At 38.4% G+C, this 27,949-nt stretch overlaps 1 protein-coding gene across 6 annotated transcripts in view; it reads left to right on the top strand.

The window, feature by feature from the left end:
* The window catches only part of TRPS1 (transcriptional repressor GATA binding 1), a 334,371-nt gene that overhangs the window by 298,332 nt on the left and 8,090 nt on the right, over positions 1–27,949 (top strand). For all 6 annotated transcript variants that reach the window (XM_070748224.1, XM_070748225.1, XM_070748223.1 and 3 more), the window contains one exon: positions 20,458–20,580. In XM_070748224.1, the coding sequence (XP_070604325.1) occupies positions 20,458–20,580 (123 nt within the window). The remainder of the gene's footprint in view (positions 1–20,457; positions 20,581–27,949) is intronic.

Genomic DNA, 27,949 nt, shown 5'->3' with positions numbered 1-27,949 from the left:
CAAGCAGCCACTCCCTTTTCTTTCTTCAAAAAAGGGAAAAAAAGAAACCCCTTCATCCCAGCAGCAACTGCTTGGGTTCGTAAGGTGAAAATAGTTCGGAAGAAGAGGCAAAAAAATCTTAAACACCGAGTTCGTTTCTTGAAAAGTTCGTTAGAAGAGGCGTTCGTAAGATGAGGTACCACTGTAGTATCTTTCCACTATTTGTTTGTAAACCAAGAAAAACTGAAAGGGGAAAATGCCTAAAGATTTTGAAACATATGACTTTGAATGATAAATGCTAGTCGTTTGAAAAACAAAAATAGTAAGAGTAGACTTTACAGTAAGAGGGATTTCTTCCTGATATTTTTATTTAATGAATACCAAAATAAGTTACCTCATTAGGAAAATAGTTCCCACATTACCTTATGAGATGGACGCTTGTGAAAGAATAAGCAATGTTTGCATGCTACTCTCTTCTGTATCCATTCTACTACAGAAATCATCCTTTTGTCACAATAATGAAGAATGCCACAGAAATGCTAACTTTGGCTAAATGATAATTGCCTCTTAAAGCACTACAGTATTTATTCATTCATTCATTCATTCATTCATTTATTTATTTGATTTGTATGCCGCCCCTCTCCTAAGACTCGGGATGGCTAACAACAATAAAAAAGACAATGTAAACAAATCTAATATTAAAAATAATCTTTAAAACCCCAATTTAAAGAACCAATCATACATGCAAGCATACCATGTATGAATTCTTTAAGCCTAAGGGGAAGGGAAAATTTCAATTCCCTCATGCCTGACGACAGAGGTGGTTTTTAAGGAGCTTGCGAAAGGCAAGGAGGGTGGGGGCAACTCTGATATCTGGGGGGAGCTGGTTCCAGAGGGTCAGGGCCGCCACAGAGAAGGCTCTTCTCCTGGGTCCCGCAAAACGACATTGTTTAGTTGACGGGACCCGGAGAAGGCCAACTCTGTGGGACCTAACCGGTCGCTGCGATTCGTGCGGTATATATCCATGATGGTGAATCTATGGCATATTTAAGGGCATGCAAAGCATTGCCCTATGTCAACTCTAGTGTGCTGTCCAGCTCATTTTTGGCCTTCCAAAGGATGGGGGAGGCTGTTTTCACCTTCCCCGGGCTTCAGGAAAGCCTCCTGAAGCCTGGGGAGAATGAAAAACAGCCAAATGAGTCTACCGGAAGTTTGTTTCCAAACAGGTAGACCTGTTTTTGCTATCCACAGGCACTGGAAGCTTTCCTAAAGCCTGGGGAGGGTGAAAAATGGCCCAATGAGCCTACCGGAAGTCCGGATGTTTCAGTGAGATCTGTGCGCATGTGTGGGAAGGCAGCGGTTTGTGTTTGCACACATTGCATTATGCATATGGACATCTATCCATTCACGCACCCTTTTGGCACTTGAGGAAAAAAGCTCTGCCATCACTGGCATATACAGTCAACAAAAGAGTTTGATTAATAGTTCTATTAAATATCCCAAGTTGATATTTGTATTTGTGTATATGGGTATGCATACATATGCATCCATAAATGAATCATTGTTCATTTATTCATTTGATCTGCATACTCAGTAACTAAAGGTAAAGGAGTCCATGAGGATTTTACTCTGCTATCAATTGCCAAATATACGGAGCAGTGACATCTTCATTTCAAGGCCATTGAGACAGCACCGTCTGATGACATTTCCATGGATATGTCACCAGTTTGACATCACGGAGTGCTGTTATTTTTCCTCCAAAGTGGTACCTATTTATCTACTTTCATCGGCATGCTTTCAAATTGCTAGGTTGAGGCAAGGATGGGAGCTGGGTCAAGGACCTTGGGTTTCAAATCTGAGATGCCGGCTTTCCAGCAAACAAGCCCAGTGCCTTAAACGCTGAACCACCATGCTGCCCTATTCCGTAGGACAAGCTATTTATTTATTTAGAATGGATACAGTTCAGGGTTTGCAGCTTTTAAAAGGAATCGAAGATCATTTTAGATCACCCTTCCCAAGCCTCTCCCAATATTGTTGGGTCTACATACCTAGAATTACTAACCAGCATGGCTTACTTCAGATTTCAATGGTGGGGTGTGTATGTGAACTGTGATGCCTCAAGATTTAAATCCAAGTTTCAAAATCCTTTTTTTAAAACATACTCATATTTTTCAGAATATGAGACACGGTCTTTCCCCTAAAAGAGAGGGTAAATTTGGGTGTGTCTCATACACTGAATGTAGCCGTGCCCATCCTTTGGCCTCTGCCTCCCAGTAATTTGTCTCCTTACCGCAAATCGCCTGTTTCAGCTTCAGCACAGCCTGATTAACACAAGCAGCTGATTTGGATGTTCTCCCGACCATCAGCTGTTTCAGGCTGCAGGGATTGCTATTACTTATTACTGCCTTCCCGCATGCAGAGGCAGATTTTATTATTATTATTATTATTATTATTATTATTATTATTATTATTATTATTGTGTGTGGGCTAATTAGGATGTGCTGAAGCTGAAACGTGCTGTTTGCTGCAAGGAAGGCAAATTGCTGGGAGGCAGCAGCAGAGTTTTCCTTCCCCAAAATGGTAGGTGCATCTTATAGTCCGTAGCTTCTTCTTTTTAAAAAAAATGAAGTTTATTAATTTTAAATAGTTAGAAAAGATGTGGGGAAAAGAGAAAGGGAGAAAGGGAGAAAGAAAGCATTACAAAGTAGTAATACATTCCTAGGGTATACAGAAGGTAATCGATATCATTATGGTATGACCACAATTACAATAGGTAACAGAAAATTATGTGCATAATATAAAGTAGAGTAGTAAATCTATAGAGTAGGAAATGAAGTAGGAAAAAAAAGAAGAAATAGAGAAAGAAAAAGAAAGGAAGAAAAAAGAAAAAGAAAGAAGGGAGGAGGGGGAGGAAACATTGATGGGAGGGATTGGGGATAAGGGAAAGGATGGGTTAAGTCTGCAAAGTAGCAGACGCTTTCAGGAAATGCGACATTGGGGTATGATGAGATAGTGGGTGTATATGTTAGAAAGTAAAATGATTGAGTGTGAAATTAGTTCCATAAGTCTGTCTTCAAAAACGGGTTATTTGTACTCAGTCCGTAGCTTCTTATACTCTGAGAAAATACGGTACTTAGAATTATGTATCACACTTCTCTTTCCCACCAATGTTTTGAGAGTATATAAAAGTTTTTTCCCCCCCCTTGAATATCATTCTGATAAAAGAACACGCTCCCTATATTTCCCTAGATGGAAAGCCTACTATACACCACACTCATTCTCCTGCATCATCAGTTGGTTAATTAGACCAATCAAAAAACAGGAACAAATATTGACTCTCCAGTCTCTTCCTCCATTAAACCATCTATATCAATATTTACAAGAAACGGACCAATATATTTTGGTGCACCTTTACCAAAAAAATACAGTTTTAGTTTCTAAGTCAGGATTTGCTTATTGGTTTATATTATGCACATGGTTAAGTCAGACTGTCAGCCTAAATTTTAGAAATTAAAGCTCAATTAAGTCAGTCATCCAGACCATTAGACTTGTGCTTGAAATTATGAGAATATTAACAAATGAACTTATAAGTTGAGCCACCAAAAAGGAGAAAAATTGTAGGATGACAACTAACAGAGCATAATGAAAAGAATAAAATCCATACAAATCCATACAATATCGGTTTTTTTCCCCTCAACATGATAAAGAACCATTTATTTTTATGATTCCATTTGTCCAGCAGCTTTCTTTCTATATCAACAATCAGCTCTGTTGATCCAGTAAAAGTAATGCTTGCCTCAATTGAAATATCCTCCTCACTTTCTTGTAGAAAGCCAGATGCAGTTTGCAGTACTGGATAATTAAAACAAATCTTGAATAAACTGTTTCGTGGAGATAGGAGTTTGATGGCTGAATATATAAAAATTGTAACCAGATGTTCTGCAGAAGCTACAGCAATATAAAGATCACGAGCCTTTTTTTTTTTAAAGTCCAAAGTAAAAATATTCTAATTGAAGTTGTCAGCAGGAGTGAAACTAATGTTGCCTGCATTTGATTAAATAATAGTTTATTTAAAATTCAGTGTGGCCCAAAATTGGATGAGTCCAAACTGGGGAAAACTCAGCTTCAGTCCCCCTCCCCCTCTTTTTTGGCCTAAATAAAAGGGGAGAAAATAGGGTTTGTGAAATGTTAACAATTTTGTATAATATTGCCAGTTCCTGTCATTATCAATTGAGCGTTTTCACCCCTACAGTGTTCGCCCAGAAAAAAATTTTTCAATCACTGACTAAAGAAGTAACAGAAAATAAATAATGCAACATGTAAGTCATAGGACTATGGGAATTATTTTGTGAAAATACATGAAAAGTAGAATCTGTAATTTCATGCAAAATTTGTTTCTGTCTCAAACGTTTTAAAGGTTTTAGGAAATGTTCTTAAGAATGATTGTATGTTTGGAAACCTTGAAAAAGGTTTACCTTATATTAGAATTTGGTATATTGTTAATAACTCAAATATTCACCTGAACAATAGAACCAATGGCAGTATTTTTCTGCTTATTGAAGAAGTTGCTACCAACATTTTCATTTTTTGATATAACAACTCTTAAAAGTGCTTGTTTTAGATCAGGATGATGGACATAGGTGTTCACAGGGGAATTAAAGGATTCAAATGTCAAAATATTGCAAAATAATAAAAATTATTGAAAATGCTATGTAAAGCGCCCACAACATAACTAAAAAAAAATAAACAAATTTAAACTTCAGTGAAATAAAATTGCATGCAGTAGATTAATGTCACATTTCATCATTGTCCAAAAACTGCAACTGCAGCTACTAAGATGAGTAAATATAAAGAGTCTATGACAAAACTTTTATCAAATCTCCATCAAATTTGTCCCTTGACAATACTTATTAATATCTTTTAAAAAAATTAGCCAAACAGTTTCTCACAGTTGTAGCTTGATTTTTTTATCTGAAGCAAAACTCAGAAATAGAAACACATTTAAAATATTAAGGAATATGTCAGTATTCTTATTAAATGGCGCCCCTGGGTGGGCTGCATAGTCAGTCACAAAAACTGGTCAAGGCGTTCAATATGTTCCTTGTACCATCCAGATTAACTCTCCAAACTTAAATTTATCTTGTATAGGAAGCCAAAAAAAAGCTTAAATTTGGAAAGGTAGTCTGGATAAGTGATAGAATATTTACCAAGAATTCAGCAGCTGTCATTAATTTTTATTTTCTGAGAAATTCTGTGGTCCCTCCATTGAATCCATAGGAGTTTCTGTAAATAAGGATGAAAGCAAAGATGCTACCAAGGCTGGCTATTTTGCTTTTTCAGCATTTATTAAAATATATATATTTAAAGATAAAGCTAAGCAAAACAGAGAAGCAGCCTCAGTGGTCATCATCAATAGTTCTAGGTTCCAACCTGCTTTATCTGGTGAGAGAAAAAACCAAACATATTTCAAAGAAAAGAAAGGTGGTTTGGTTTGGTTTGGTTTGGTTTGGTTTGGTTTGGAACCAATGATGTTGACAATAGTACTCGTATGTATCTATTCATTATAGTTACTTTTCACATTATCTCATTGGATTGGAAAGTAGCTTCCATAAATTGACAGGCTGTTTTCATTTGGGCTATAACCATAACCAGACATGTCAGCTTCCTCGAGATACCTGCATCCCCTCCCTTCAATCCAGGCTTTGCACAGCTGCAGATATGTCTCATATTTCTTAGCTATTACCCAGCAGAGAATGAAAACTACTCCCAGATTTTGAAATACTTCATAGCAAAAGCAAAGATTACTGATGATGGGAGGTCATCTTTACATCACAAAGTGTTAGTGGCACTATATATCTTAAAATACCGATTGTATAACTCAAAAGCCTTCAATCTTTCAACAGTAAAAAGAGAAATAAGGATTTGTATCTGTAAAAAACAACCTGGAGCATCTTGGTGATATACAGGCTAAGACTATTTTAGAGGTTTTATGTTGCATATGTATATATATTTATTATTTTATTACTAAATATGAGTATGTGTCTAATGTGTGTGTGTGTAGGTGCACAAGATAGATAGATAGATAGATAGATAGATAGATAGATAGATAGATAGATAGATAGATAGATAGATAGATAGATAGATAGATAGATAGATAGATAGATAGATAGATGATTAGATTAGATTAGATTAGATTAGATTACATAGATAGATAGATAGATAGATAGATAGATAGATAGATAGATAGATAGATAGATAGATAGATGATTAGATTAGATTAGATTAGATTAGATTAGATTAGATTAGATAGATAGATAGATAGATAGATAGATAGATAGATAGATAGATAGATAGATAGATGATAGATAGATAGATAGATAGATAGATAGATAGATAGATAGATAGATAGATAGATAGATAGATAGATAGATAACAAGCTTAATGGTTTTGGGCTTGTTAAACATTCTCTGATGGGACTGAGCAGATGTGCCTTTTTTCCTATAGCTTGTGTCCTTTGGAAGAGCATCTCAGAGATCTGTTTAGCTCCACACTGCTGTCTTTCTGACCAAACCCCAAATATCTGTCTCTTTTCCAAAATGCTGGGCTAAGATATAATGGGAGTCTATGGTACAGTAGTTTTAATGTTATTCCATTGGTTGCCTCACTAATTGGCCATCTTTTCCTTTTCTTTCTTTTTTATCACTGTACTGGTTTTTTAAGCTTTTAATCTGTATACATCCCAGAGCCATTCTGATTGGGCAGCCTACAAATAGGATTATTTTGTTTTCCCTGCACTAGACTTGCCGAATCTTAAGGCTGTGCAGCACTACAACTGTGTGGAGTCTTTATATTTCAAGGTAAAAAAAAGGAAGCATAGGAGGTGAACATGTCAGGTCTGTTTGCACACTCCTTAAAACAACTACAGTACTTCCTTTCCTTGGAACACCGTCCATGTATAAGTAGTATGAAGTGGTAGAAACAGAAGACTGGATGGATAAAACAGGTATTTGAGACTAATACCCATTGAATAGAATAGGGTTTGTGTGCTTGCTTGCTTGCTTGCTTGCTTGCTTGCTTGCTTGCTTGCTTGCTTGCTTGCTTGCTTGCTTGCTTGCTTGCTTGCTTGCTTGCTTGCTTGCTTGCTTGCTTGCTTGCTTGCTTGCTTGCTTGCTTGCTTGCTTGCTTGCTTGCTTGCTTGCTTGCTTGCTTGCTTGCTTGCTTGCTTGCTTGCTTGCTTGCTTGCTTGCTTGCTTGCTTGCTTGCTTGCTTGCTTGCTTGCTTGCTTGCTTGCTTGCTTGCTTGCTTGCTTGCTTCAAAAGAAACATATTGCATATGTTGGAGAATAACTGGCTGACCCAGAAGGAGGAGTCAAGTGGAAGATTAGTTTAGAGTTGTCATAAAACGAAGTCCAATCCCTTGAATACCATTGAACCTTATCTAGTTCAACACATGTGCAAACAATTAATCTGTGTGTAGGCTTGAACAATAAAGCAGTAAACTTAATCCTTCATGTGTGGATCTGGTTACTTGCACATGACAACATTGGACTTACTCAGTTTAAACAACTTTGTCATTCTTACCAATCTAATATCATGGGGGAAGAGATCTTAGTCTTTTATCCTCATAAAAATAACTATTAACATTTTCCTTGTAATTTCCAATAGCTATTGCATTCAGCTTTGATTTCTTTGAAATGAACCCATTCTGGACAAACCGAGTTGTCGAAGCGTGGAACTCATTACTGGACTCCATAGTGTCATCCCCAAACCCCCAACACTTTACCCTTAGATTATCTATGGTTGACCTATCCAGATTCCTAAGAGGTCAGTAAGGGGCGAGTACAAGTGCACTAGAGTGCCTTCCGTCCCCCTGCCCTATTGCTCTCTTATATCTCCTATACCTTTCTTCTATTCCTATATCTCTTCTTCTATTCTTTCATTGATATGTTCTATTACTATACCTTCTTTTCTATTCTTTCTTAGATATATTTTACTATGAGTATCTCCTCTATAACCTTCATCATGTATTTTACTGTGTGTGTGTGTGTGTGTGTGTGTGTGTGTGTGTGTGTGTGTGTGTGTGTGTGTGTGTGTATATATATATATATATATATATATATATATATATATATATATATATATACATACACATATCCATTAAAACCCTTATTGTGCATTGGACAAAATAAATAAATAAATAAAATAAAATAAAATATTAAAGTAAACTTTGGGAGATGTAAGGGAATGTTAGAATGTTACCTGACATGATTAATTTTGGCTAAGAAACAAAAATCAGGAGATAACATCAAGGATCCAGTTTAAGGAAATTGCTCAAAGGAAGGTTAGAGAGGGAGGAAATTCTCAAGTCTGATGTCATTCCACATTCATCCCTGCATCATCCTTAAATCCAGAAATAGCTAACAGATTCATTTATCTATGGAATCCCATCTCCTGCTTCCCCATCTGGTCAGCATTATTGTGCTACTTCAATATCATCACCATCTTCATTTTTGCTTTTTTTAAAAATTGGTATCAGAAATCATCCAGCTTGCTCGGTCTTCACTCTATTTCAGCCTTAATTTGTATTTCTGTTTGGAAGAAATGCTGCACACCTATTTCTGCATTCTCCTTTGCATTTCTATATCCATTTTATTCACACTTTCTTCATTAGTTTTTTTCACAAAATAGTTATTTAAATATTATATATTTTATATAATAACCCTATATGTTCCCTAATATATACAAAAGATGTTTGTTATGATCAGTTCAGTATAAAACACTATTAAACTTCATAAATAGATTTATGAAATATTCATTTATTTCCACATTTGGAATACTGTGTCCAGTTCTGGAGACCTCACCTACAAAAAGATATTGACAAAATTGAACGGGTCCAAAGACGGGCTACAAGAATGGTGGAAGGTCTTAAGCATAAAACGTATCAGGAAAGACTTAATGAACTCTATCTGTATAGTCTGGAGGACAGAAGGAAAAGGGAGGACATGATCGAAACATTTAATAGAATAGAATAGAATAGAATAGAATTTTTATTGGCCAAGTGTGATTGGACACACAAGGAATTTGTCTTGGTGCATATGCTCTCAACGTACATAAAATAAAATATACATTTGTCAAGAATCATGTGGTACAACACTTAATGATTGTCATAGGGGTCAAATAAGCAATGAAGAAGCAATATTAATAAAAATCTTAGGATATACGCAACAAGTTACAGTCATACAGTCAACATGGGAGGAAAAGGGTGATAGGAATGATGAGAAAAACTAGTAGAATAGAAGTGCAGATTTAGTAGAAAGTCTGACAGTGTTGAGGGAATTATTTGTTTAGTACAGTGATGGCATTCGGGAAAAAACTGTTCTTGTGTCTAGTTGTCTTGGTGTGCAGTGCTCTGTAGCGACGTTTTGAGGGTAGGAGTTGAAACAATTTGTGTCCAGGATGTGAGGGGTCAGTAAATATTTTACCCGCCCTCTTTTTGACTCGTGCAGTATACAGGTCCTCAATGGAAGGCAGATTGGCAGCAATTGTTTTTTCTGCAATTCTGATTATCATTAAATATGTTAAATATTCTGATTAAATATGTTAAATATTAAATATGTTAAATATTCTGATTAAACATGTTAAAGGGTTAAATAAGGTCCAGGAGGGAAGTGTTTTTAATAGGAAAGTGAACACAAGAACAAGGGGACACAATCTGAAGTTAGTTGGGGGGAAGATCAAAAGCAACATGAGAAAATATTATTTTACTAAAAGAGTAGTAGATCCTTGGAACAAACTTCCAGCAGACGTGGTTGGTAAATCCACAGTAGCTGAATTTAAACATGCCTGGGATAAACCTATATCCATCCTAAGATAAAATACAGAAAGTAGTATAAGAGCAGACTAGATGGATCATGAGGTCTTTTTCTGCCGTCAGTCTTTTATGTTTCTATGTTTCATTTACAAGATTACATTAAAATCTAAATTAAATACATTCCTACGTTCTTATTTCATACATATCCTCTACCATGTTTAGTGCTTAAGAGGAATATGTTTTACTTGCCGTATGTTAGGCAGTATCTTATAAGGTAATGTGCATGAAGACAATTGATTTTCCTTTAATTTTGGTGGATGTTAGAGTCTAGTAATATTCACTACTGGAAAAAATGTGATTTTTTTAATGCTTCTGAATTTTTTCATGAGAAGTTTTTATTTAGTTAAATATTTCTTTTAATAATATTAACATGTTTTATAACAATACTTAGGTAAATTTTGGAGCAAAGTTATTTCAAAGGGATTACAGTGTTTTATGTACCAATTATTTTTTTTACTAATCTGAGGAAGCTGGGGAGAAATACCATATTTACAAGAGTGCAAATACTCCAAATCACAAGCCCTTACTTTCATTTTGTAGGCACCAGAAGCAATTTTTATTATTAAAAAATGTTTTCAATATTAGAAACCATTCCTTCTTTGTGACGGTAAAACAGACCACTAGGGATACACTAGTGTTCCTTTATATTTCTTAGAAGGTTGTATAAAGCTGCTTGAATTTGGATCTCTTGAATTCAAAATATCCTCTATAGAACTTAAAACAATTATGGTAACTTCAGACAATGGTTTCAATTGTTTGTGAGCTTTAAACAGCTCTGTTTTGAATTTGAAACACTTCCAAAGTAGTTGAAACAGTTCATTTTAATGGAAAACAACTGCTTGAGACTTGACTAGATATTTCAAATTCATTTTATACAAAGTTACTAATTAGCATTTAATTATTTGAACAACATCACAGGGTGTTTTTTTCCATTATTGAAGAAGATGGTTTTCTGCTGTGAATAATTATTTACTGTCTGAAATTCAGGTAAAACAATATCAGGCATGTGGGTGCAGGCTTAGTCCCTCTACTTGCAATACCAAAGGGAGGATTTAATAATTCAGAGAGAGTTACTATATTCATGCTAATGTTGCTTCACATAGACCTGCTATACAGAGATATTCATTCAATGCCTTCCTAATGCAGGTTTGCAAGTTAAAAATTTCTCAAGACTGACTCAGCCATGCATTGCCTTAGGATAAAAAATCTGTATAGTATGAAAGTAGGAGAAAGAAATGTTCAAATTAAATCACAGTGAGTATAAAGAGGCAAATGCTTTCCCATGTTGAAGAAAAGCAACTGTTTTAATCACTTCTTCCTAAAGAGGTAGTCAAATTTGAACGGGTCCAAAGACGGGCTACAAGAATGGTGGAAGGTCTTAAGCATAAAACGTATCAGGAAAGACTTCATGAACTCAATCTGTATACAGTGATCCCCCGCTCGTTGCGAGGGTTCCGTTCCAGGACCCCCCGCAACGAGCGGGTTTTCGCGAAGTAGCGCTGCGGAAGTAAAAACACCATCTGCGCATGTGCAGATGGTGTTTTTACTCCCGCAGCGCTAGCGAGGAGCCGAAGATTGGGGGCTGCGCAGCTGTTTTAAAACGTCGCCGCCGGCATGGGGGGCTTCCTAGCAGCCCCCCAAACCCGGGTTGGGGGCCCGGGGGGTGCTGGCAAGCCCCCCATGCCGGCGGCGACATTTTAAAACAGCCGCGCCGCCCCCAATCTTCGGCTCCTCGCTAGCGGGCAGGCAGGCGGCGGACAAGCCTTTCGCTGGCGCTGGCTCTCGCCGCTTTCGAGCTGAGTCCTGGAGCGAATTCGCTTCAGGACTCAGCTCAAAAGCGGCGAGAGCCAGCGCCAGCGAACGGCTTGTCCGCGCTGGCTCTCGCCGCTTTCGAGCTGAGTCCTGGAGCGAATTCGCTTCAGGACTCAGCTCAAAAGCGCCGACAGCCAGCGCCAGCGAACGGCTTGTCCGCGCTCGCTCTCGCCGCTTTCCAGCTGAGTCCTGGAGCGAATTCGCTTCAGGACTCAGCTCGAAAGCGGCGAGAATGAACGGCGTGGGCGGGCGAAGGGCGGGCGGCAGCGAGGAGTTTGCGTGGGCGGTGTGGAAACTCCTTGCTGATGCCCGCTGCTCGCCCTCCCACCAGCAAGAGGGGGAAGACCCAGGGAAGCCGCCCAGCAGCTGATCTGCCGGGCGCCATCTACGCATGCGTGCCCATAGAAAAAAAGGGCACACATGCGCAGATGGTGTTTTGACTTCCGGGTTGAAAAATCGCAAATTACCCTGTTCGCAATGGTCGGGGACGCAATAACCGGGGTATTACTGTAGTCTGGAGGACAGAAGGAAAAGGGGGGACATGATCGAAACATTTAAATATGTTAAAGGGTTAAATAAGGTTCAGGAGGGAAGTGTTTTTAATAGGAAAGTGAACACAAGAACAATCTGAAGTTAGTTGGGGGAAAGATCAAAGGCAACATGAGAAAATATTATTTTACTGAAAGAGTAGTAGATCCTTGGAACAAACTTCCAGCAGACGTGGTTGGTAAATCCACAGTAACTGAATTTAAACATGCCTGGGATAAACATATATCCATTGTAAGATAAAATACAGGAAATAGTATAAGGGCAGACTAGATGGACCATGAGGTCTTTTTCTGCCGTCAGTCTTCTATGTTTCTATGTTGCGATCCAGTGATTATCAGCATACTGTGTACCACACCAAAAAAAAATCATGAATGGCATTTAAAAAAATCTAATTGACAACATTTTTATTGGTCAATTACAAAAGGCCATATTGCTTGGATTTGCTTATATACTACATCAATATATTATGGCATCCTAGGTTCTTGGGAAGAATTTAAGTATGTGAAATCCAACACCAACTAAAGAACCAGTGGCTATGATTTCACATTATTGGTATATAATAATATACTGAACATCTATTCCCTTCCTATCAACAATAGAACACCAGAATTGGAAAGGACCTTGAAGATCTTCTAGTCCAACCCTCTGCTCATGCCGGAAACTCTATAACATTTCAGACAAATGCTTGTCCAATGTCTTAAAAATCTACAGTATTGGAGCACCCACAACTTCTAGAGGCAACAGATTAATTGTTCTATCAGAAAATTTTTCTGATTTTATAGTTGATTAGTTCCATTGCCTCTTGTCCTGCCTTCATATGCTGCATATGCAAAGAGACCACTCTGAATTTCAAATATCTACAGAATAAAAGTTAAGAAATATGCGAATTAGCTCCCTGCAATCTTAAGAGAGAGTTGACATCTGCTTCCCATACATACGTTGCTTGAGGATGTGATAGGTATATGCTGAAAACGAATGTCATATTTCAACATCTTCCTGCTTTCAGTACCCACAAACATTATTTGGCTCAAATTGGCTGATGATCACAGAGCCAGTTAGCATTAAAAAGCAAGATTTTTTTTTAAATATTAGCAAATAATACCTCCAGTTAAAACAGATACTTAATCTCATGGTTCTAGTACATTTCTCAGTTTGCTTTTAAAAAATATATTCGAGGTATTATTCGGGTTATATGCTTCAAGATTAAATGTTTTCCCCTCCCTATTTTCGTTAAGCTTTCTTTTCCCTTAAAATTAATGGAGCAGGAAACTTTCTGTTGGCATTTCCCTGGAAACTTAGCCGCTGTGGTTCAACTTATGAAAGGCAAGAATTATTCACAAACCTGGGAATTTTTGTTTCTTTTTTTTTTAAAAAAAATCATATTTGGCTTTCTTTCAAATTATAAACAGCTGAACCGATTTAAAGAAAATTTTACTTTTAAAAAAAATCTTCACATCTGCGCTAACCAATTTGTATGCCAAATTTCAACCCAGTGTGATTTGAAACGACTAATATATTAAACACCCAACGTAAGAACTAAAATGGAAAATACTAAGAGACCCTTAACTGTAATTGTCCCTTCATGCTGTGTTATTATAATGTATTTGATACAAGGATTCACATAATTAAAGATTGACTTAGCAGAAGTATAGTTTCAATTATTGATCCTTTGGGGTTATTTTTCCAAGTCTGCACAGGAAATTTGCACAAATAACTTCAATTAAAGCAAGTGGCATTGAAGGAAATCCAATTCCCGTCATTGGTGCTCAGTAAGTCCTTACTTCCATGATGTTAAGAGTTATTGTTGGAGACTCCATTATGGCTAGGATAAAATATGATTTTGTATAAAACTGAACGCAGATTTCCCATGAAATACAGCAGGATCCAGTTCAACAGATTTGCAGTTCGTTGATAATGGCTAGGATTGACTTAAACCAGGGGTCCCCAACCGCCGGTCCGCGGACCAGTACCGGGCCGCAAGGCATGTTGCACCGGTCCGCGGAGTCAGCAGCTACTGTGGAGCCGGCGAGTGCCAAGCTGTTTCCTGTCTCTTTCCCCTCAAGTTCACTTGGGACCGCCATTTGCCTCCGGCTGAAAAAACCTTTGCTTGCTTGCTTTCTTCCTTTCCTGTCTTTCTTCTCTCGTCGAAAGTGGTCTATTTCCTCCTTGAGAAGCCCTTGCAAAGCCCTTGCTCTGCCTGCAACTCAAACGAAAAGGCTTTGGCATTGTGCAGCTCTTTTTTTGCTAGGCTCCCCCACCCTATTCCCGGGGTCCTGGGTGGGAGCGAAGCCAGGGGTGTGTGTGTGACCATGAAACCCCCACCACCAGCTCTGGTAATTTTCTTTTGGAAGGATTCCTTGCTGCAAGAAAATTACCAGACCTGGCAGTGGTGGGCGCTCCAAGCAGGCAGCGATCGCAAAGGAAGGTGACTGTGTCTGTGGAGGCACCTCCCCCTGCTCTGGGATTCCTTGCTGCAATCCCAGCCGGAACGGGGGGGGATGTCCTCTGGAACTGCTGAAAGGCAAACGGCGGTCCCGAGTGAACAGGAGGGGAAAGAGACAGGAAACCGCCCCCTCCTACCCTTCCTCCCTCTGTCACCTCAACTCCCCCGCAAAATTAAAAAAGGGGGGGAGAGACAATGGAACGATAAGCTAAACCCCCTTTCCGCCCCCACCGGGCCATAGAAAAATTGTCTTGCTGAAACTGGTCCCTGGTGGAAAAAAGGTTGGGGACCACTGACTTAAACTGTGTTTCTCAAGCTCATAAGGAGCCCTTTGTCACATTTAATACCTACCTTGTACGCGTGTTTCCAAAATAAAAAAATGTATTTTCTGAAATTTGTGTTTGAGAGTGGAAATAGCATTCAAGGAGGGCTGGAAAGTGAATGCGTTAAATAAATGTTTGGCTTGAATTAATACTTTTATTGGTGAACACTCAATAACAAAGGAAAAAGAACACACATTAGAAGAATTGTCTCTCAAATGATGATGTTTATGCATCAAGAATCAGAATTATCATGCACAATTCTAGAGATTCAATTCCATCAAGATATTTGCTGCTAAGCTCCATAACCTTCCACTTATTGCTGTTTTTAAGAGACTGTAGAAAAGGAAGCAACAAACTCAACATTCTTATGTATGGTTTAAGCTAAAAGAGCACAACCAGGCAATAGCAGTAGCACCATGTGGTACATTCATGTCAAACAACCCTAAAATCTATAGCTAGCCCATAATGTGTTCCATGCTTTCTTGTGCTGATTTATAACTACAGCTTCAGCTCTGGAAATCATAAATGTGATGAAAATGTACAATTGGATGACTTTTGCACCTGATCAGTCTGGAAAGCCAAAGTCTCAACTCTTCAGTTCTTTAATACAAATTTTTGTTTATATATTTCTAAACATGATTTGAATTGGACTGTTTTCCTTAACATATTTCACTCTAGCAATTTTTCAAATTGCTGTTTAATCAAATCTTGGACATGAGCTTAGGGTTGCTCTGAACAAAAGAGAGTAACATCAAATAAATTGTACATAGAGATATAAACTATGGTTAATAGAACATTCCACATCCTCAAGGAAGGGAAAGATAGGAAAAGAAAGGAAAAAGGAAAGGAAAGCAGTCCTTGCAGATTTTAGTCCTCTAATCATTGCCAATTATGGAGGTGGTGCTCATCTCCATATCAAGGTCATTGACCCAGCATTGTAGAAGACATTTCTGCAGTCATGTGGCCAGCATGATGTCACAGAGTGCTCTTTTCTACCTATCTACCTACTCACGTTCGCATGCTTTTAAACAACGTGGTGGGCAGGAGCTAGGTAAAGATGGGTGATCACCCTGTTATGGGACATTCAGATCTCAAACTTGGGCTGTCGACTTTTGAGCCGACAAGCCCAGCATTTTAACCACAGAACTATCACACTGCCCACATCCTCCTATAGGAATCCACTATATTAGCAAGAATAGAGTGTTGGGTTTCTTTTCTTTTTTACATTAAGGGTTTTTTTGGGGATCTACTTACAAAGCCGTTGGCTTTGGCTAATTGAATGCTGACAGCTCATGCAAACAATCGAGCAGTAAAGAGTATTTGGAGCTAAGACTACTTAATGTATGATCTAACCAAGGCAAGCATAATAGCCTTCTTTAACCAGGTGCCCTCCAGATGTATTTATAAAATTCCCCAACAAAACATTTGATGGCATTGGCTGGAAATTCTGGGAATTGATGTTTAGCATATCTGAACAACCTCCATTCAAGGAAGACCACATTAGAGATAATTTATTGTGAACCTGTGGCACACATGCCACAGGTGGCTATCTGCCAGTATGCGAGCTGTTGCTTCAGCAGCTGATTTTTGGCTCATGCGGAGGGTCTGGGATGGTGTTTTCAGTCTCGGGGTGTGTGCGTGTGCAGTGAAGGCAGTTTTCGCCCTCCCCAAGCTCCAGTGAAGCCTCTGGAACCTGAGAAGGTTGAAAAATAGGCCTATTGGGCCCACTGGGAGTCAGGAAACGGGGGAGAAAGTGGGCAGGGGAGTCATGTATGCATGGGTGGGGCAGTATGGGGAGATTGTATACTAAAGGGGGACAGGGAGCATATGGGAGCATTGAATTGTGGGTGTGGGCACACATGTGCATGCTATAGAACGTGCACAAACGCTTTTGGCACCCAAGGAAAAAAAGGTTCGGCATCACTGTTGTAGGTCAAATATATTTGTACTTGTCACCACATCACAAGTGAATACTTGTAACTTGTAATCCATTCAAAGTTAGAATATTATTCTTCAGTTTGATATTTTTTTATGGCGTATATTATACAAAATAGCCATTTGACATACAACAACCAAACTCAAAAATAGTTAACATTTCTAAACGGACAATACGCTATCTGATTTATCTTGCTTTCCAACAAGTAATTTCAAAAATTAATAAATAGCATCCACTTATCCTTTATTAATAGTACATCCTTTCTGTATTCATAACTGGGTTAACATAATGAGTTCCACAACAATCCGTCCTCTGTATAGTAAGGAGAAATGTATGGCCAGATTTTCCCCCTCCCCCTCTGGCTTTGGAGATTATTTCCTTTCTTTTAGCAGACAAAAAAAAATCATAATAATTTCCATGTCTGACTATTTTTACATAATCTTTCAAATAATCAAGTAAAATTACTTACAGTTATAGTAGAACGTTTATATTATGATAATTTGGATATAGGTTATAGCAGATGTCAGTTCTACCAAGAAGCTGAATTTAACATTTCCAGTATATATATTTCCAAAGCGTTGTTAAATCTTTCTATCCATTTGTTAATTCATCCAGTTAAACTAGATCCTAGCCCCATGCTTATTGCACAAAATAAATGCACCTCCTCTGGGTATAAATCTTTTTTTAAAATTGTACATCTTTTTTTCTTTTTAAAAAAGCATAAACACATATATCCAGAACAATAAATATTCATGCTTCCTTTGTTTATGATCAAGACTAAAATTCAAATAAATGCTACAATGAGATATTAATTCAGTATAATCGTGGAAATGCATGAGAAGAGAGTGATAAGTTTTCAGAAAATTAAGTGGGTGGCCACAATTACATAAGTAATGCCCTATGCCTTTGTTACAAATATGTTTGCACAACATATAGGAGGAGAAAACTGTAAATTGTCAACTCCAGATGAGTACTTGTTTGTTAAAAACAATTATCTGGTCTCTATAAAAAAAAATCTGCCAAATAATCATCAAACTTGTCAAGCATGGAACAACTCACACTTGGTATACACCCTGTTCAGCGTGTCTCTGCTTGTATATACCATTTCTAAGAACATTTCGAACAGACTGATATGTTTCTCAAACAGATTAAAAAGATGGCCATGCAAAAGAGTTTCCATTAGATCTCGTTGCATGGTGTAACTCTAATCTCATTTAACTAAAAGTTTATTGATCTACAAAGAAAGTATTTTGGCCATCAGCTGAGCTTTTTTGTGGATAAACTAGCCTACATAGTTGTTGTTTTTTAAAGGACTCTGGATACTTACTTGTTAGGCAAACTTACTAATAGGTTAGCTTGCATACTACAGTGTTCCCTCAATTTTCGCGGGGGATGTGTTCCGAGATCGCCCACGAAAGTTGAATTTCCGCGAAGTAGAGATGCGGAAGTAAATACACTATTTTTGGCTATGAACAGTATCCCAAGCCTTCCCTTAACACTTTAAACCCCTAAATTACAATTTCCCATTCCCTTAGAAACCATTTAGATTATTACTCACCATGTTTATTTATTAAAGTTTATTTGAAAAATGTTTTTTAAAGGCAGACAAAAGTTTGGTAATGACATATGACGTCATCGGGTGGGAAAAACTATGGTATAGGGGAAAAAAACGCGAAGTATTTTTTAATTAATATTTTTTAAAAACCATGGTATAGACGTTCTGCGAAGTTCGAACCCGCGAAAATCGAGGGAACACTGTATATTATTGTGGTCCAAGAAGTGCATTTTATGTATTTAAACAAACAAATCAAACATTTTAAACATAAATCTGAAACTACTTAAGACTGTTCCATACAGATCAAGTCCAGTTGCATTTGAGATTTAGGTGAAAGAGTGAAATATAATTAATAGTTATGATTCAGTTGTATTGAGTTTAGAGACAGAAATGAAAGAGCTGATTATTCCTTTGACATTCTTGATTTGACTTAAAGAAACCCAACTTGCTACACTAATGAAACTATATTTGTGGTTTAAAAGACAATTGTTGGCCTGACTTCAGTTCTTATTGAAAATGTTTCCCCAATCTTCCTAAAATGTTGCACTTATGTTAGAATTTTATAGCCGTGTAGGTTACCTTAATTCTGCGTGTTTCCTATGTTTTTGCCGTAAAGTGGATTAATGGGGAAGCTAAACGTTAGAAGCGAGCAGCCATCAGCAAATGCAAAATCATAATTAGTTTAGCTGACGAGGGCCTCTGATAGCGCTTACATCTGGATGGAAAAATTACCCTATAGGGAACTGGCTGATCACCAGGTCTTTTTAGTGATACATTGCGAAACACCCGATGAATCAAATGCCCTTTCTATGCCAAGAAAGTGTTCCATGCTGCAAGCCAAAATTATGTCTGCAAAAAGCTTTCCATTTGAAATGTATCAGAGTACAATTATAACCATTGTACTTTCTTGGCACCAGTATTCCTTCCCTATAGTATGGAGTAAAATTAAACGAATTGCTTAAATTTGAGGAAACCTTGAAATTTTGATTTACAAGGTTAGTAATTTTTTAATTTGAAACAAAATCAGTTTAATTTTTTTTTTACTGAAATGGTTTGCCCTTTCACAGTTGTGCAAACTGAAGAACTCTTAATAAATGATTATATTAAAAAAGAAACTTGAAGTCTTGCTTTCTTAAAAGAGAGAAAATAGCCACAATAACTGTTATTAGTAACAGTTTTGTCTATAAAGTCAGCCTGTAATGCTTTATTTTGCTGTAGTCTTCTGTGAAATTCTCTTCACTAGATTGAACGATATCTTTGTAGGATAGAAGAAATCTAACAGAACTTTCTCAGTTATGGGATTAAGAAAGCTATGCAATTCAATCACACCCTCATTTATGTTCACTTTGCGTTCCTAAAAGTATGTTTTACACCATCGGCTGATGAGACAGCATCATGTGATTTTATCACCAAAGTAGAGCTTTATGTACACCTTCATAGTACTGAATTTGAGCCATGCTTTCGGTGGGCTTTAGGAAATAAAAAACAGCCTATGTGATTTTTATAATTATGTTAGCCTGTAATTTAACACTTTGCATCTTGTTAAAGAGACAGAAAGACTTTCTGAGAACCGAAATAAGGCTAAATGCAAACTGAAATTAATTGGAAATAATTTTAATTTATATTTTAAGTGTGTTAACAGTCACATCATTAAAATAACTTAAAATCCAGGAGGGCGGGCGGGAATACATAAACACAACTCTAAAAAAAAAAACCCTTAAAATTCAAGGCACCAAATCTGCTCAGTAAAAGGCACAAATTCAATGTATTTTACCAAATTAAAACTTCAGTGGAAAACAAAAGTATTTTTGTTTTACCTACTTGATCCATTAGTGGAGTGTAAATTGACATGAAAATCAGGATTATGTGCAGTATGGTATAATTTTATACCATCAAGCTAGATAGAAAACTGTTGTGTATAGTTGTCATATTTACAGATCACATGACTAACCTTTGACATTTTTTTTCTTTTTTCCATCCACAATTTTAGAGACGCAGAGGCTCGGGTGTTTTTTGTGCCAATTGCCTGACCACAAAGACCTCACTCTGGCGAAAGAACGCAAATGGAGGATATGTCTGCAATGCGTGTGGTCTCTACCAGAAGCTTCATTCGGTAGGAAGAACTTGCTTGTTTTATATTGGGGAGGTTTTCAGCAACTCAGCTGAAGTTGGGCAGCTGTGGTTAATTTCCTAACTGCACATTTTCTTCAGTGTGGTCACTCCAGAATCAGATGTGATTCATTATGGAAGATGCTGATATGCCATAGAGAAGGGAATCAGTGTTGGAGATGCCCAACGAGGCATTTATTTACTTGGAGACAAAACAAAGAATAAAAATGGAGCTATTTCCTTCTTTCACGCAAGAAGTGCATAGAATTATGTCGGAAAAGAGCATTTCCAAGATTCCTTTCTTCTCATGATAGAGAAGGTGGTAGTTGAAGCTTATGGCAAGTTCAGTTCATAGTTCCAAGACGTTTTGCTTCTTATCTAATAAACTTCTCCAGCTATCTTGGATAAGAAGTGAAACATTTTCAAAGAAAAACCAGAAAGTCCAGTTGCCTCTTGAAAAAGCACCTTTGGGACAACCGTGACCTTGATGACTGAGAATCTCCATTCAGGACGTTCACTTCCTACCGGTAGCATCTCCCAGTTGATTTGGAAACCTAGAAGCAGCCAACCAGTCGTGTAGAAAGTACAGTAGTACCTCTACTTAAGAACTTAATTCGTTCTGTGACCAGGTTCTTAATTAGAAAAGTTTGTAAGTGGAAGCCATTTTTTTCCATAGGAATCAATGTAAAAGCAAATAATGCATGCAAACCCATTAGGAAAAGAAATAAAAGCTCGGAATTTGGGTGGGAGGAGGAAGAAGAGAGGAAGACAGTCGCTGCCCAGAACGAAGGGAGCATTTCTTTTCTCTGGGTGCTGGCAGAGGTTTATTCCCTCTTCAAGCACCCAGAGAAAGCAGAATGCTTCCTCCTTAAGCGCCACCGAACGGCTCCTCTGGCAGCCCAGAAAAGCCCAAGATGGCTGGGATTAGTAGGGGAATGGCAGGAAACTGGCCGGGCCTCTCAAATTTCATGGGAAATTTTTCCAGGCTTGGGTTCTTAAGTAGAAAATGGTTTTTAAGAAAAGGCAAAAAAATCTTGAACATCCGGTTCTTATCTAGAAAAGTTCTTAAGTAGAGACGTTCTTAAGTAGAGGTACCACTGTACTAAGCTTAAAAGGTTGAATGTTCTAACTCTAATGGAAGAAAACTGCTTATGTCTCTAATTGAAAGGAAATATAAAAAGGCATGAATTGAGGGTTAATTATTTTCCCCCTCTATTCCAGAATACCTCCAAATCTTGCTGAGCTCGTTATTATAGTGGGGGGAGTTTGTTTCCTGGGGGAGTTGAGAGAATGTCAAGATTGTATAACCCCAGGATACTCCCAGAAGGGTCACCCAAGATATAAAGATAATCCCAGATAATTATGGATAGAATTTATCTATATGGTTACTAAGAGTGGCACTGACTTGAAGGTAATTAATCAATCAATCTTCCGGGTGGTCTGAAAGAGAAGAAAAAGTTTCCTAATTTATCCTGGGGTTAACTATATAAATAACTACCTCCAAGATGAACATTAATTATACAAATTGTGATATTCAAAAATTGCCAATTTGGACCATTTCGATAGAACCAGTTTCCCCCTGCTCACAGTACTGGCAGTGATGGCTAGTTGGCCACGCCCACAAACCAGCTTTCTTGATGGTGCTGTAGGTGCCGCCATCTTGTTTTTCATTTCTACGCACACCCAGAAGCTGTTTTTTTGCTTCTGCGCATGTACAGAAGCTGGGTTTTCAGCACTGCACCCGCTTGCACCCATGTAGTACAAGAGATTAGATTAGATTTATTGGATTTATATGCCGCCCCTCTCCGCAAACTTGGGGCGGCTCACAACAATGGCAAAAACAGTACATAGTGACAAATCTAATAATTACCAATCTAATTACAGTTTTAGGTTAAAAAATGCATAAAAGCAACCCCAATATATATAAAAAACAAGCACACAATCAATCAAACACCAAAACAACATGGGCAAGGGGGAGGTGTTTCAGTTCCCCCATGCCTGACGGCAGAGGTGGGTTTTAAGGAGTTTGCGAAAGGCAAGGAGGGTGGGGGCAATCCTAATCTCAGGGTGAGCTGGTTCCTTAGGGTCGGAGCCGCCACAGAGAAGGCTCTTCCCCTGGGTCCCACAAGACGACATTGTTTAGTCAATGGGACCTGGAGAAGGCCAACTCTGTGGGACCAAACCGGTCACTGGGATTTGTGCGGCAGAAGGCGGTCCCGAAGGTATTCTGGTCCAGTGCCATGAAGGGCTTTATAGGTCATAACCAACACTTTGAATTGTGACCGGAAACTGATCGGCAACCAATGCAGACTGCGGAGTGTTGGAGTAATATGGGCATACTTAGAGAAGCCCATAATTGCTCTCGCAGCTGCATTCTGCATTCTTAGGAAGCTAAGGTGAGTCAGAACCCAGCACTGAAAATAGGGTATATCTTTTGGTGTTTATCAGTGCCTCCTTTCTGATTAAATATCTAAATAGTAACAAGAATTTGCAAAATTTCCTTCCCACTTAGCCGTAAGTTTATTTTCATGAAACCACTCTGCAAATTTAGACGGTCTATGCCGAGCTTCCACTTATTTCAGCCTATTTTTCAGTCGTATATTGAATAAGCCAGTCTTGAGCTTGGTTGCTGCTGATGGCATCATTATGCCATCATTATCATCATTATGTTAATGGATCTGAGCCCTGGCTTAAAATCAGAAAGGCAGGAAAAGCTTCAGGAAGTTTTCTGTTTCTGATTTAAATTGATCTGGTTCTTGGGTAAAGGATATGGTTGAATTCATAGGAATCTTCAGCTATTAGCTGGCTTAAATTTGTGTTTCCCAACCTTAGCAACTGAGGGGAAAAAACCTGGCCTAAAGTAATCTATGGATCAACGTTCATTTTTTTACTAGTTTTCACACTTCGTGAAGGTTCCATTCATTTATTTTTAAAAGGTCTTGGCTTATTTCAGTTGTGATACTGTGTCATGCATTAGCTAAAATGGAAAATTATATCTAATTAACCTCAAATGGGCTGGACTACAACATGTAAACAGAAAAAAAGCCAAATAAAACGAAGATAAGAGCACACAGCTCGTTTATATTTTGATTTATCATAAATACTTTTTGTTTGTTCCTTTGTTTCAACTGGGCCACAAGGTTTTATTCATTAAACAAACTTATATAACTGCCGAATTCACACACAATGATTCCAGATAGCTTAATTTTTTTTAAAAAAAAATCAGAAATATAAAAGCCATACATACTTTCCATATATTGGCAATGTTCTGTCTGGGTCCCCCCAGACGCCAACACCAACCAAAAAGAGTATCCAGACACACTGGTAAAAAGCAAAGGCAGTTTATATAATTGAAAGCAACCACAGGTAACAAAAACTGTTCTTATAGACAGGAACACTATGAAGCTTCACAGAGGTTTCACGAAGGCCAGGCAATAAAACAGGATTCTTGCTGGCAAAAACAACGCTGGAGATAATAAAACCCACGCCTCCCCCAAGTCTTCCAGACTTCTAGGCCACAAGCCAAGATCAGAGACGCCGAGAATCAAAGCAGGGTCACAGGACTCCCAGTTGATAACTCTCCACAAGACTGTAAGGGCGGGCCTGCCTTTTCAACCCTGCTGAGGAGAACCACACCCAAACCCAGCTGTTGCCAATTCAGGGATGGAAATACCTTTCTAATTGGCCCCGTCTTTGAGCTGCACGTCGCTGCCTCATGTCTATTATAGCCTGTGTGTCTTCATCCAATGAATCCAGGCTACTAGCTGGGGAGAGCCCCCTCCCCGGGGGGGTCTCAGGCTGCTCTCCCTCCTCCTCTTCCTGACGTTCCTCTCCCCCATCTGCCTGGTCCTCCCCCTCCTGTTCACTGTCCTCCTCCTCTGGGCATGGATCCGGCAGAGGTCCAGCCGTTCCCTGAGGAGCCTCAGGCTGAATCACAACAGGCAACAACCAAACACTTGATTGGCTCTGAATCAGCTTAGGGTTCCCAGAATCATAAATTCAGGGTCTGCTGCAAAAGTAACAAGGTGGGAACCAATCTCATCTCCAGGGAATAATATTCCATAAGGAGAGAGCTACCACTGAGAAGTCCCTTTTTCTTGGTCTCACTAGATGTATTTCCCTGCAACATGTAAAGATAGTTCACTTCATGCAGCAAAGTTTTACTTGGCAATTGAAGGTTACTTTTTAAAATGCTTTTAAATTTGCACAAGGTTTTTCTTTCTTTTCCTTTTTTTTTTTCTTTTGCTGTGGTAAAAAAATATAGAATTACTAATAACTACTAGAATAATTTTCTTTGGCATGGACCTCTGTTGGAGGAGGCAAGAGAAACAAATGACAACATTATCACCGAAACACTGTGATTTACATACTTATGACAAATGTCATGACTCAGGAGTCATCTATTTCTGTGATGACATCATCACTCATGTGTCATTATTTTGGCATCTTTGCACTTTGTTATGGATGGCATCAAGGGATTTTTAAAACCTGGTTTAAAAAGAAACCAATTATTAATGCCAATGCTAATTGGTAGTAAGTTAGAGCTACCTTCATTTTTATGAATTAAGATAAAACCATTTTAAATACTAGTCTTGAAATCAGCTGCTATGTTTCTACTTGATGCACACTAATGTTTAATGAGTTTAATTTTATCAAGCAAAGGGCGAAACATTTAAGTTTGCTACAGAGTTAACCATAGGGGGAAAAGTCTATGTAATTAAATGTAAAACACTAGAGCAGTGATGGCAAACCTAAGGCACGGGTGCCACAGGTGGCACATAGAGCCATATCTGCTGGCACACGGGCCATTGCCCTAGCTCAGCTCCAATGTGCATGTGTGTGCCAGCCAGCTGATTTTTGGTTCGCAGAGAGGCTCTGGAAGAGCATTTTTGGTTTCCAAGGTGCCTCCAGGGGGATGGGGAATGGTGTTTTTACCTTCCACCAGCTCCAGGGAAGCCTTTGGAGCCTGAGGAGGGCAAAACCAACTCCCCCCAGAGATTAGAATTGCTCCCACCCTCCTTGCCTTTCGTAAGCTTCTTAAAACCCACCTCTGCCGCCAGGCATGGGGGAATTGAGATACTCTTTCCCCCTAGGCCTTTACAATTTTATGCATGGTATGTCTATATGTATGTTGGTTTTACAATAGGGGTTTTTAACTGTTTATATTGGATTGTCATATGCTGTTTACTACTGTTGTTAGCCGCCTTGAGTCTACCGAGAGGGGCGGCATACAAATCCAATAAAATCAAAATCAAATCAAAACATGACTCTACTAGAAATTGGCAAACTGGCCATTTCTGGCCACGAGAAGCCTCCACGGGGTGGGGGAAGCTGTTTTTGCCCTCCCCAGGCATTGAATTATGGGTGTGGGCACTCAGGCATGCGTGATAGCGTACGCGCATGCTCTTTTGGCACCTGGGGGGGAAAAAGGTTCACCATCACTGCACTAGACAATTAATTTAAAAAGTATATCCAGTAGATGAATTTATATCCCAGTAAATGGGGACAAGGACTCTGGGAGAAAGTGGAGGAAGGGGGCGGGTAGCATTCTTTGGTACATGGAGTTGCAACACAGCTTAGCAATTGAAAAACAACAGCAAATAAGGGTAGAGCTTACTTTAAAAAAACAACAACAATATAACTAACAGTTCAACTGCTACTGTCTATTTTTCTGTTTTGCCTAATGCTTTACCCATCCTTTCTGTGCCTTTCTGATTCTCTCCCAAATCTCTTCTGCGATGTGCGTAGGCAGGTTTTGGACCTGATTATGGAGTCATGACTGGGGTGCCAGGGAAAAATGAGAACAGCAAATCCCTGCCGTAGAAACGGAAACAAACTTTGGCAGCCTGGGAAGCACCCTTTATTCACATTCATGGATTTCAGACTTGAATGTTAATATGAATGTTACCACGTTGCCACCTCATCTTGCCTAGAGAGAATCAAACAAACAATACTTTTCATAAGGAGCATATGTTTACTACTTCTCTGGGCTTTCAATGTGCTGCCCCCAAGTGTTGACTTCTGTAGTAATTGGCATTGGTCAAGCATGTTACTGCTGGGGAGGGAGTTCCTGAGGTTGCTGAGAGGGTGGGAATGTCATGTTGTCACTGGGGAGGCAAGGATAGAATTTTTTAGACTCTCTTTCTGTGGGTTGAGTGCTTTAAAGCAGTGATTTTCAACCTTTTTTGAGCCACGGCACATTTTTTACATTTACAAAACTCTGGGGCACATTGGGGGGGGGGGGGCGTCTAAAAAAAGTTTGGACAAAAACATTTTTTTCTTCCTTTCGCTCTATTTCTCTCCCTCCTTCTTTCTCTCCCTTCTTCTTTTTTTCTTTCCCTCTCCATCTCTCTTTCTTTCTCCCTTCCTTCCTCTCCTTTTTGCTCTTTCTCCCTTCCTCCTTCTATGTCTTTCTCTCTCCCACCTTCCCTTCCTCTTTATCTTTCTTTCTTTCTTTCTTTCTCTCTTGCTCTCTCCCTTGCTTTCTTTCTCTCTCTTGTTCTCTTTCTCTCTCTCTTTCTTTCTCTCTCTCTCTTGCTTTCTCTCTCTTGCTTTCTTTCTCTCTTGCTTTCTTTCTCTCTCTCTTGTTTTCTTTTTCTCTCTTGTTTTCTCTCTTTCTCTCTCTTGCTTTCTCTCTTTTTCTTTTTTTTCTCTCTCTCTCATTTTCTTTCTCTCTCTCTTGCTTTCTCTCTCTTTCTCTCATTTTCTTTCTCTCTCTGAGCTTCGCGGCACACCTGACCATGTCTCACGGCACACTGGTTGAAAAACACTGCTTTAAAGCATAATACCTACATTAAATCTATCCAAGATTTAACATTCATTCATTCATTCTTTCTTTTTTTAAAATATAAAATTTATTTATTAAATTAATAAAAAAGGGGGGGGGATGTGAAAAGAAGAAAAAAAGTGGGGGTACAGAATCAAAAAGGTGTAGGAGAATAGTAAAATTTTTGCATAGTAATACATAAAAATTTATATCTCGATATTCTATTTCTTAAACAGTATACATATAAGTTGTCCTTGTCATTACCGTATATATCTTGTATTCTATTTATAATTCATAACATTTAAATTCAGGTGCATATATATATATTAGTTAGTAAAAAGTGATTTATCAAAAATAGAGAGTAGAAAATGGGAGTATAATCATTCATTCATTCATTCATTCATTCATTCATTTATCCACCCATTCATTGATTCCATCCAAATGTACTAAACCAGGGACTAGAGGAAAAGAGAGACATGCTTGAATTTTCAGGGTTATTTTTCTTTGGAGATTTTTCACAACTCTGATGTGAAGTCTTATAATCCACCTTGCCATATCCCTCCTGTTTATTTTGGAGACATTGCATTGAATGCATATTTTCTTATTC

Source organism: Erythrolamprus reginae, chromosome 3, assembly GCF_031021105.1.
Source record: "Erythrolamprus reginae isolate rEryReg1 chromosome 3, rEryReg1.hap1, whole genome shotgun sequence".
In the NCBI taxonomy this organism is placed as follows: Eukaryota; Metazoa; Chordata; class Lepidosauria; order Squamata; family Dipsadidae; genus Erythrolamprus; species Erythrolamprus reginae.
This window is presented reverse-complemented; position numbering and strand designations above follow the sequence as displayed.